This window comes from Taeniopygia guttata, chromosome Z (assembly GCF_048771995.1).
Source record: "Taeniopygia guttata chromosome Z, bTaeGut7.mat, whole genome shotgun sequence".
Taxonomy (NCBI): Eukaryota; Metazoa; Chordata; class Aves; order Passeriformes; family Estrildidae; genus Taeniopygia; species Taeniopygia guttata.
Window position 1 is genome coordinate 49,308,409 of NC_133063.1, and position 12,212 is coordinate 49,320,620.

At 41.2% G+C, this 12,212-nt stretch overlaps 2 protein-coding genes across 2 annotated transcripts in view; one reads left to right on the forward strand and one right to left on the reverse strand.

Annotated features, from left to right (window-relative positions):
- The window catches only part of LMBRD2 (LMBR1 domain containing 2), a 31,181-nt gene extending 30,716 nt beyond the window's left edge, over positions 1-465 (reverse strand). Inside the window, exon 1 of the mRNA XM_072922873.1 lies at positions 448-465. The gene's annotated coding sequence lies outside the window, so the exon portion shown is untranslated. The remainder of the gene's footprint in view (positions 1-447) is intronic.
- Positions 3-11,508, forward strand: SKP2 (S-phase kinase associated protein 2). The gene is made up of 10 exons (XM_030258749.4): positions 3-139; positions 841-1,106; positions 2,622-2,733; positions 3,016-3,159; positions 3,636-3,770; positions 4,971-5,069; positions 6,483-6,610; positions 8,202-8,253; positions 8,898-9,005; positions 9,846-11,508. The coding sequence occupies exons 1-10, from the start codon at positions 132-134 to the stop codon at positions 10,057-10,059; spliced, it is 1,266 nt and encodes a 421-aa protein (XP_030114609.2). The 5' UTR covers positions 3-131; the 3' UTR covers positions 10,060-11,508.
- The last annotated feature ends 704 nt before the right edge of the window (positions 11,509-12,212 follow it).

The following is a 12,212-nucleotide window of genomic DNA, read 5'->3' on the forward strand; positions in this document are numbered from 1 at the left end:
ACAGGACTGCGAACTACAGCTCCCGGCAGCCTCTGCGCTCCTCCCCCCGCCGCGGCTTCCGGCCGCCGCCGGGATAGCGCGGTGCTGAAAGGCGCGGGGTGCGCGGCGGCACGCTCGGACTTCCCAGCGCCATGTACAGGTACGGGGGCGCCGGGACGCGGGCATGCGCCGGGACACGGGCATACGAGTACCGCTGCTGGGCTGTGTGGGAGCCCTCACGGATCCCCTCGGGAGGCCTGGCTGCGCGGGGGTGGCTGGGGGTCTGTGCGTGGGAGCCCCGGGAGAGGGTGCGGGACCCAGGGAGCGGGAAGGAGCTCCGGGGCATGGGAGCCGTGCCGGGATTACACGTGCGTGTGCGGCCCCGCTGGTTGTCCCCGGCCAGCGGGGGGTCCTGCCCTCGGGATCCCGGCCGCAGCGGGCGGCAGCCGCGGGGAGAGCTTCCCCCACCTGCTCGGGCATCCCGTCCCGGTGCCCGCGCTGCCGCCGCGCCGTGCCGGGGTCCTGCCCGCTGCTGTGGCGGCTGCGTGCGGGTTTGGTGGCGCTGGGAGGCTGCCGCGTCCCGCCGCCTCCATTGGCCCCGCTCCCCGGTGCCTCGCCCGCCCCATCCGGGAGCGAGGCGCGCTCAATCCCAGGCGGGCTCTTCCTCAAAGTCTGCCAGATCGAGCACACGCCTGCGCTGTGGCCTCTGCTTGTGCTTCCAGCGCCCGCAGATCCCACACTTAATCGCCCTGCATATGGATGTGGAGTACGTGTGACTGAAATGTTTCAAGAATCCCCATCCTGTGTTTAGTGTCAGTCTGGCAGTACTCTCAGAGCCTCTGGGTTTTGCTGTGTCTGCAGAAAGCACCTCCAGGAGATCCCATCCTCTAGCACTAACGTTTCTACCACTTTGGAATGGGACCCCGGCAAGACCTCGGAGCTTCTCTCGGGTATGGGAGTGTCGGCCCTTAAGAAAGACAAGCTGGGCAATGAAAACACACCACAGGACCTGCTGGTATCATCACCCTGTCTTCCTCCAAAAAGGCAGAAGGTGAAGGACAACGAAAAGGACTTTAAGGACTTTGTTATCGTGCGTCAGCCATGGCTGCTCCGACAGGCAGAGTCAGGTACTGTCACCCTGGTCCAGGTTTTGCTCACCCTTTGGTAGAGATGGAGAGTGAGCATCACAAGTCCGCCCTGCTTTATTGTTTAGTTCTTTTGCCCTTATCCAGCAGAACGTCACTTTCAGATATAGTGGCTTTCAGGCTTGGGGTGATAAATCCTCTTTTATGTGTGCCTTTAAATAGGGGTGGTGTGTCTGGCTTCAGAATTGTGGCCCGTGAAAAACAGGGTTCTCTACTGCCTAACCCCGTGAGCACCTTTGTGTTTGTGCTGGGGGGTGGTGTTGCATGTCCCTGTGCCTGTTTGCTCTTCTGTATGGGACATAGGTGGCACTTTGGCCCATCAGGGCTGTGTTTGTGAATCAGTGTTTTTAAGGTTGCTCGAAGAATCAGTAGCAAAAGTAGGCTTAATATAAAAGCAGATGTGTGACAAAGTTTGTTGGCAACATTCATTCTAGTTACCAGGTGGTTAAAGCGCACAGAGAAAAAGCAAGCTAAAATCAATCAGTCTAAACCAAAGTCAATCCAAAAAATACCTGTTTGGAGGCAGGAGGAGAAGGGTAAGTAAAGAGTGCAGGCTGAGGTGTGCCCGCGGGGCTGTGTGCCAGCTCCTGATGGAAACAAGCAATATGAGGGACAATGTCAGAGGCATGGAACCATATGAGGGAAATCACATCAAAGGGTGGCAGCCTGCTGGGCTGGAAAGGGAAAGAGCAGGGCTCTTGGACTCTTGAAAGGAGTGTTAGAGAATACTAGGTTTCTTTCCGTGGTGTCTAAGTGTGGTTTTACTCTGGATGAGTATGGGATGCAAAATAAATAAGCAGCTCTCTCCAGACATATTATGCTGTCATACAGAAGGTGGAAATGCCTTCAGACAATCCTGGTTTTATATAAGACTCAGTGCTGGGTTAAAGGCAGCTGTTACTGAGCTCCACCATTCTGAAATCTCCCATATGAATCATGACACCTTCTGGAGCCCTGAGAGAAGCCCTGTGGTTTGTTCCACATTATTTTACATAATTATTGGAGTGGTGATAGCATGTATGTTTTTGGAAGCAGTTTGTAGTACCTGATTTTTTCTGTGTATCATGCAGAAGCATAACTTACCTTGAGCTCCCTTCTGGGACCCTTGCATGCATAGGAAGAATGAGCATTCACAGAGGGGGAAAAAACCCCAGAAAATCATACAAGCATTAGATTACAAAGGCAGTAACTAAGATGCTCGTGTTCCCCAAGTGAGTTATGTGAGTAGCGTCCATGACTTTACTATGTATACAAAGTGAATATTACAGGAACCTTTCCATTTACCAGTCATGCCTAGGCAAAGATGGTAAAAATGTCATCCTACAATGATAAGCTGCAAGGGAGATGAATAGTGGGGCTGATGTCTGATGTAGGCTGGTGTATGGCCTACAGAGAGACCGTAGAGGTGCTTTTAACAACCAAACCAAGCAAGGCATCTGACCAGCAGGCGAAAATGAACTAGCTTTAACTAGAATGTGTTTTGCTCTTTCCCTACAGGTATTTCTTTGGATGCACTTCCAGATGAATTGCTTCTGGCAATCTTTGCCTGTTTGCCCCTAAAGGATTTACTGAAAGTTTCTACTATTTGCAAGAGATGGCATCGACTTTCGTAAGTATTATTTCTCTTCATTTAGCACTGAGGAAAATCTCTTTTTCATAGACCATTAAATGGTCTGGTTCTCATCTTATTTGTACATATATAATTCAATTTAGGCCATATGTGGGTATGTATAACCAAAAGATGCCTCACATGTTTTAACATTATTTTAGTCTATTAAATAGCTTTTCCTTCTCTGTCTGTTTTTAACACCAAAAACTTTCTGTGGTTGTACTCATAGCTTTGACCTGTTACCCATTTGAATTCACTAACGAGTAAAATTCTATGCCCCAGATTTGATGAATCTCTCTGGCAGACTCTTGATTTGACTGGTGGGAATCTGCTGCCAGGAGTGCTTGGACAGCTGTTGCCTGCAGGTGTTACTGTGTTCCGCTGCCCAAGATCTTGCATTGGGGATCCGTTGTTTAAAACAAGCAAGTAAGGCTTTTTCTGCATGTTCTGGATCCTGAAACTGTCTCAAGTACTTAGTCTGTGTAGTTTTGGTTTTAAGGTATTAGCAACCATCAGCAGTGTTTGTGCTGTGTCTGGAATGTGGAAGAGTTGATCAGTGATTAGGCATGTGTTGAAACAGGAGGGTCTGCATCCACCTGTCAGTTACTTAGAATCAAGGTGATTGGATTTTTTTTTTTTTTTAAATATCAAGCACCGTAATACCCTTTCAGTTTATATCTTGTAGAGCCCTGAATTCTCATAATCTCCAGCATTTTTACATGGTACACTCAAATCATTTAACTCCAGTAGGATAGACTTTAAGATGTTACGAGGTGTTACGTAGAAATATTTTCTGCAAGTTGTTTATGCTTTTAGTGTATGGGATATGTTTGTGATGTGGGGAATTTATGGAGCGGGTTTTAATGCAATCTTAGTAACCGTTCTTTTTTTTTTTTTGTTAGTCTTCTTAAAATTCAGCACCTGGATTTGTCAAACTGCACAGTGTCTGCTGCAGATCTCCACAGTATTCTTTGTCTATGTGAAAAGCTGCAGAACCTCAGCTTGGAGGGTCTAGTGCTTTCTGACAACATCATCAAGTAAGTGACCTGATTGGGAATATTCAGTAAAACCTTCTGTTTGGTGCCATCATTTCGTGCAGGCTAATTAAAGAATGGAATGTTGTTCATTGTGGGTGTATTTGAAATGGCCAGTTTTAGGTGGCCATTTAGTTTGGCTTTTTTTTCCTCTCAATTCCCCAGAGTAGTAGGAGGTTGGAGAAACTGCTCACCTCTCTATGGTTTATGTATCCATCAGTTAAACTTTATAGCAGAGCTACTTTAATTTTCGCATTTTTTTGCTCCCAAGAGAACTTCATGTTTGGTGTGCAGGTTCTTTTCTATTCCAAGGGCTCTCAGTAGCTCTCCCAGCAGGTGCCCATTGTGCTTATGCACTGTTGCTCACTTTTTATGAGGCCCTGGAAGATTACAGATTGTGTCCAGCAGGTGAAATGTTTTTTGGTTCAGCTGCAAAGACACTAATGGGTGTGTAGTCAACCTTCTGTTTGTCACACCAGGGGGTTGTGGAGGTGCCATGGACCATAGGTCAGATGTCAGAGACCCTGGCTTTCTGATTCCTTCCTCACTCCATAGAGGGGGAACTGGAGGACAAATAGACCAGTGTAGTTTGGCTTTTTATACAATCAGTAGTAACAGTTAAAACTGTCAGAAAATTGGGTACTAATCAGGCGGTAATGATGGAATCCTATTGCCTTCTGAACAAATGTTCATACTGAGTGTTCCAGGTTTTGCTAACTGCATGCATGCTCTAGTCTTGCAAACAAATGCATTCAGGGGATGCTATTTGGACACGGATTTTGTCTTGGAATAACCTCCATCTCGCAGAGGGGTGATATGAGAAACGGGATCGTTGTTTTGTCTTTTGTAGAGCTGTAGCCATCTCTGATAAGCTGTGATGTATGTTTATTGTCATACAGCAGGAAAAGGTGAAAAGAAATAATTTCCTTGTAAACTTAGTTGTTGATAAATATGCAGACTTGTCAGTATTGTTAAGTAAATAGACAGGTCTCCCTTTTAATTTTGTGCCTTGATGCTGCAAGTATGTAGTTGAGAGCCTTAGTGACTAGGTTAGTCAGCTGATTAAAGATGCAGTACTTCATGTTTAATAAACAATTCCCTGTCCAGGAAGTTAGATCTTAAAAACAGTCACATCCTAGCAAAGCAAGCAATGTTCCAACATTTAAATTTTATCAGATTTTTCTTTCTTTCTTCTCTCTACAGGAGCATTGCTAGAAATCCCAATTTGATACGACTAAATCTTTGCGGATGCTCAGGATTTTCCGCAGAAGCCTTGGAGCTGATGTTGAGCAGCTGTTCTATGTAAGACAAAACTAGGTTTTGCTATTCCTGAAACAAATAATTGATTTTTTTCTTTGGGCATCCCAGTTATTCTTGTATGTAGTATTTTTTTAATGTGCCTGTTTTTGGTCCTAAATGCCTAACACTTGATTATTAGCTGAATAGTCAGGTAATTTCTTTCCATCTTTGCTTCTTTAATAGCAAAGATGTACTGTAGTAGTTTTTCATGGGTTTTCTGAATCATATTGGGTGGGTAAACCCCATTTATATTCCTTTGATATCATGTAAATTTCATTTTCTTTATGAAAATAGTATGTGATTCTCACAAAGACGAAGAGTGTGTTTTGGAACTTCAAAGTGGAATTCCAGAGTTCCCTTTGCAATCAGAGTGCAGCATGAGTACCAGAGAACACTGTGCCTTTCCATGGTAGACTAATCCTTCAGTAACCTTCTAGTTTATGAAGGGCTGTGTTCAGATTGACAGCTACAGTGATTAAACCATTTGCTGGCAGAACATCACTGAACTTGGCCCCAGTGAACTCAAGATTTATATCCGAATCTTTCTGCTGACTTCCTGTGACCTGCAGGACAACTTGTGTAATCATTCCTTCTGCAAAAGCATGGTTTTTAATCAAATTGCGAGTTAAAGCCTTAATCTTTCTGTTGCTTGGTCTGATTACTCAGATCATGAGCTCTTTAGAGGATGGCAGTCTGTGCAGTGCAGTGCACAGTGAATACCAGATGGCAAATCTGATCCTAGGAATGCTAGTGGCAATTTAACTTTTTTTTCATTTTATGTAGAGAGTGCCAGCTAAATGCTCTAATTGTACATTCGCTCTGTCTTTGTCCCTTGGTTACAGCTACAACACCTGCACACAGAACAATACATTGTCCCAGCCCCATGGTGACAGGCTATAAGTAGTCAAGCACGTAAAGAGAGTTGAACTCAGTGTTTTTATAAAGCTGTTAATTATTTTATGCTAATTAGGATTAATTGGTCATCTGACCAGTGCTAATAATGGGCGGTGGTTTTTCCTCTCAATATGGCCATCTGTTCAGTTGTAACAGATTCAGGTCACAAACCCAATGAAAAGACAGTGTCTCCTTGTGGTAGTTCCAGTTGAGTGATTTAGGAAGTCACTTGAACCCCTTTCCTAGACCACGGTCTAAAATTAGCACTGTGCATGTGGATGAGGATGTTCTCTGGTTGGGTCTTGAAAATCTCCAAAGATAAATTTGGCTGGATAACCTGCTCAATTCATTAGTGCTTAATTACTAGAATTTCTAGGTATGAATACCTAGAGTTGGTAGTAGGGAGTTGGGAGTAGGCATGTTACAAGTACTTGCTTTAAAAGTATCAACTGTAATGAAAATACCAGAACTTTAACTGTGTTTCAGCCATTCTTGTTAACAACTCTCTTTGTTTGTATGTAGGCTGGAGGAGCTGAACTTGTCCTGGTGTGAATTCACAGCCATTCATGTCAAAGCAGCAGTCAATCACATTACTTCAAAGATCACCCAGTTAAATTTAAGTGGCTACAGAGAGCATCTACAAATAGCAGGTAAACAGCAGCGTGACAAATGTTTATCCCACTATGGGATGAAGCAGTAGACTTTACATTTTCTTCTGCTTGGCATTCGGTCTTTGTATAGAAGAGTCATGTACTAACAGTAACTTTTGTGCTCTGTATTGAAGTTCTTGCTGTCAGAGACTCTTACTCATAGTTCTAGCTCAGGCATGAAGGGTGAGATGATTTTTCTTCTGCATTTAGAAACAGTCAAGTGAAAACTGATTTCTTCTTCAGCTGAAAGGAACAGCCTTTACTTGTGAAGTAAGTCCTGGAAGCAGTGCTTTTGTGTGCTATGAATTATCTCTAGGAACAGTATCTGGAGGCTTTTGTAAGGCTTTTGCTGTTGTGTCTGCTGAAAACATCTTCTAAAAGAGAACAATCATAGTAAATCCTTGGGTTTCAGACTGACATCCAGGTACAAGTAAATTTGGAAGGCAGTCTTAGCCATCAACATTTAACCATTTACTTGCTATTAGTACTAGGAAAAAAAGTTTTATTAAATTGGAGGGTTAGAGAAAATGCAGGTAAGTCGAGATTTGGGGGAAGATACATCAAAATGAACAAGAGCATAGCTAAAGGGTGAAAGTCCTTTTGTGGTAAAGAGAATTTAATTTTTGCAATGAGTAAATATGACAGTAGGACATTGGATGACATGCAGGGGGTGACCTCTCATTTCTGTTTAAATATCACACAGACCCCTTCATGCATTCCCTTTACGAGGAAATAGGCAAATCTTCTTACCTCAGCTCCAAACTTGGAAATAAATATGCTACATTATCTTCTCCACATCAGGAATTTGAACCTTGGGCCCGCTAACTCAACCATTAGAGACCATGTGCTGACCTCTCCTGTTTGTAAGACACTTTCACTGAGTGACTTTACTCTGTTTCAGTGCAATTTAACAGGCATAAGACTTGAATAGTATATTAATCATCATAATTAAGGTATTGTTTTGTTTAGTTTCTGCACATGAGTTCTGAAATACCAAAATTCTATTGCATGTTGTTGAGCACCTTGCAATGGCTTTTAGGTGATAGCTGAACCAGAGGTGATTCAGTGCTACTTGCAGGCAATGAAAATAAAGTAAAAAATTTACAGTTTAAATCAGAAAAAACGTAACTTTTTGTCATAAGAATTTTTTTTGGGGAAAAAACAGAGATGCTTGAAGGATTTGGTGCTCTGAAAGGATATTTGATGCATGAAAAATTTTCATTACTTTTCCACTATATGTAAGTATTTCAAATAGCTCACCATTACTATGTCTCCAGTGGATTTCACAAAAATATAATTTGAATTATTGTCTTCCTAAGTTGATGGTTAATGCAACTGACTTCTAGGGATAATTTGCTTAACAAAATGTATTGGTTTTGCTGAGGTTTAAAAGAAGTCCATGCAAGGTATCTTCATAGGCAGACTGTATGCTGTAAGTTTTAAGCAGGTATCTTTTAATTTAAAAATTGTTCTTCAGTTGTGGGGTTCCAGTAGAAAACATAAAGGAACATGTGTGGACCTGAGTAGGCTGTGTAAAGCACAGCCATCTTGTTCCTGAAAGAGGGACTGACTCTGTGTGACCTCTTTTCAGATGTGAAAACACTGGTGGAGAGATGTCCTTTGCTTGTCCATTTAGATCTCAGGTAAGAAGACCTGTTCAACCAGTCCTTATATCCTTGTGGTTCAGGGGATTAGTACTGAGGCAAGGTTGTGCAGGTAGCACTGCACATCCAGAAAATACTATTCAAGCTAAACCTACAAAAGATTTGCTATTCTGGCATGACCTATTCTGGAGCAGGTAAGTAACTGAAGAAGTCTTATTACCCCAGCATAAATGTCAGGTACCTACAGGATTTGTTAACTAACAAGAGATGGTAATTGGTAGGTAGAATGGAAGGAAGTACTTAGATGCCTATAGTTGATTAGCCTAGCATCTTAGAGAGGGTTTAAGTAATCTTTAATAATAATCTGTTACTTGGCCATACAACTTTAAAAAAAGGTATATTTTGGTTTTGACCTAGTCAGTTACAGTATTTTGAAACCTCTGGAGAACTTGCCTATTCATAGCATAAATTCTGCTGCAGAGTATATGTGTGAAGAGAAACTTCTGCTTCACTTGCCCCTTTACATGCACAGCACATACACAAGAGATGGGTTTCCTCCATATTCAGCGAAAACATACTTCAGTGGTAGAAAAAGTAGATATTCAGTTAATTCCTCTGGCTAAATTTTCGAAATTTACTGCTGCTGTATACTTAAAACTTATTTTACTATGCTCTCTGTACAGTGACAGCATGATGTTAAAGCCCGAGTGCTTCCAGTATTTTAAACAACTTGTGTTCCTACAACACCTGTGCCTTAGCCGATGTTACCAGATATCATCTGCTGCTTTAGTGTAAGTAACCTCTAATGAGCTTTGGTTTGCTGTTCATGCAAAGGGTACATTAATTTCAATTTGCTTTACCTTACGTTTAGAATCGCAAATACTGTTTAAAAAACCTTAATGGTATGAGGAATTGGGAATAAAACTAAGATAACATAACCCAGCTGTTACAAACTATACCCTTTGAGAATCCTGACTGGAACTGAATCTGAGATAATCTTCCAGTGGTGACAGTCTGTACTCATGAAACTGGCTGCTCCATGTGTGGGACTCAGATTCAGTCAAAGAAAGAAATTGAGAGTTTCTAGCCAAGCAGACGCCTGAGAAAGTTTGAGAGGAACAAGGCTATTGAAAATAAGAAGAACCTTTTCTGTGGCAACACGTGCTTCAGCCAATATTTGCTTATAAGATACAAAGTTCAGATGATGACTGGGAAAATGTAAAGCAGTCAAGAAGCTGGGTCTGGCTATTCACCAAAATATTCTTACAACCTGGAAATTGATAGGTGGTACTCAGGGGCTTGTATCCTCTGAGCCTGGAACTTCAGGATCCTTGTATCCTGGAACTTCATCTGGGCAATTTACTTCACTTGTTCTAGATTTTTAAGTCCAAGGATATGAAAGGGGAAATATCAGTTTGTTTTCAGTCTGTGAGAGAGACTAGCAAAAAAGTAATTTACTCAGCCAGTTTCCTGAAGTATCAATGCTGAATATTTTGATTAAATATGTGCTTAAGTAAAATTCTAAAAAATAAGTAAAAATGGAGTTATGTAGCTTGGGTGCACGCTGAAAAACCCCTAAAAATGTTTTCAGTTTCATGGTTAATTTCCTATCTCTCTCTCTCTCTTTCTAGAGAGCTTGGTGAAATTCGAACACTGAAGACTCTTCAGGTATTTGGAATAGTGTCTGATAGCTCCCTGCAGCTCCTCGAGGAAGCACTACCTGATATGAAGATCAATGGTTCACACTTAACCAGCATTGCAAGGCCAACTGTTGGCAATAAAAAGAGCCATGAGATTTGGGGCATCAAATGCAGATTGACACTGAGAAATCCTAGTTTCTTGTGATCTTGTAAAAGGTACTTCATGCCATGGACACACTGTGCGTTGAAGCTCCTTAGAAAAAAAAAGTCCTGGAGCACCTTTTATCATAGTACTGTTACTATTTAACTTGGTTTTACACCCTAATGTTGTTTCATAGTATTTTATATCAGTTTTTTGTACTTAAAGCCTTTGGAAGTTTGATCATTTGAGAGCAATTACAGAATATTTCTTTCAGCCTTTCTTTTTTACAGGGGATCTTTGAAAAAAAAAATATTCTGAAACAAATCACTGTCAAGTGATTTGATAAGTACAGATCAGTTACTTACATTGATAAGTAATGTTAGCTTCTAGCAACTGTCTGCAGCTTCTGAACAGCTTGCAGAGGTGCCAGATAAGTTTGTACGGTTTATTAAGGAGTTTGCAGCATTCAAAATGAATACATCTATATTAAATCTGTTCAACTACGTAACTAAAGAAAAGATACTGCAGGATGAATGAATCAAGCTTGAAAACAGTAAATTGGGGATATACTACACAGGAGCAGCTCAATACTTTGCAAGCTAAGCAGCATAAAGGAGCTGTAGTGAAGTTTTTATTTAGGAGGCCACACAGGAAACGTTTGTCTTTAGTAGCCGTCTGAAAAGCCCATTCAGAATTAGCATCTGTAAAAACAGATGCTGGTTATTCATTATTTCATTTTGTGGTCCTAGGTTTTCTGAATACATATTACAGAAACTTTATGTAGATTCTGTGAGTCTGATCATAGATAAAACTGTTCTCTGAGATCTTTTCAACTGCAACTGATAAATTGCTATAAGTTTTGCAGGAGGAGGGCTCAAGGAGTTCTAGATATGACCAAAAACCAGAACCTGGGCCTACTGTGTAAGAATGCTAAAAGGGAGAGATACTTTGGTGCTATCAAAAGACATAAATTTCTTTTTTATATTAGTTTGTTTGTAGTAGCACTTCACTTCTTGTATTTGTATCACTAACCACTATTGTCTAGTGTTGATTTTTTTTTTAAGTCACAGGAGAAGCTGAGTAACTGTCCAAAAAGAAAAAAACAAATAAAAGGATAGGGACAGGTAATGACTTTAAATGAACCTTTCATTTGCATCTGTTATCAGGGTCCTTATGCATAAGCCTAGAATGTTCCAGCAGGTGTTTTAGCAGATAATTCCTAGGGTAAAACTTGGACCCTCTCTAGGATGTAAACATGCTGCTGTTTCTCCCATGAATGCAGTGAGCAGCTGAATTTATTAATGGATGTTTTTAAGAGTAGCCAACATACCACTGTAGGCCTTTGCATATATACAGCTTTTCCCATTGCAGTCTTGAGAAAAAAAAGCATTCAGGAATGAATACCTGGTAGTGCAGGACAGATTACTTGCTGTGGAAAGATTGTATGAGTACTAGAATTTGATGTTTGACTTTCTAGAATATAGTAAATAAAGCATTATCTTTTTAATGTAAGTTGTTTTGTTTTTTATTAAATTTAACCGTGTAAGTAACAGGTGTTAATAATGGGCTTGTATCCCTTACAAAGGAGCTAATGGGCAACACACCTTGTGAAAGTTGGAGGATACAGAATGTTCTACTGCCTCAGTTTGCTGCCTTAGAATTTTACCTTAAATTGCTTCAAGAAGAAAAAATAAATGTTTGCAGCACAGCTGTAAATTCTTCTCCTTACGCACAATGTCAACTCCATGCACTTCTCTTGCATTTAATAAAGATTTTAGAAACTGCTGCATTGTACAGAATGACTGATGAATAGGAGAGTGCTTTCCCTGGTTTGTCACTAACTTTGTGTCATGGGTCAAAACAAAATTTCTCCAAGCAGTGCTGCTTTAAAGGACAGAGTGTTATCAAAAATACTTTCAGCATTCATTAGACTATGCTTTAAAACACTTTTGAAGGTTGAAATCAGGCACAGGACAGCTTAATTTATCAATTAACCTTTTAATTTTTATTACATAATGTATAAACAGCTCTTGGAAAAAAAAAAAGTGAAGAATAACAGGTCTAGTTTAGCAGAACACAGTGTAGACTAGCACTAAATGAAAATACCATGGACTTGACTCAGCTGGTAGAAGGGGTGCAAAAATCACTGCTAGTCCATGCAGATTAAATCAGTGTTAAACCAAGATTCAGTCCTGTCCTGGAATATTGTCTACCAA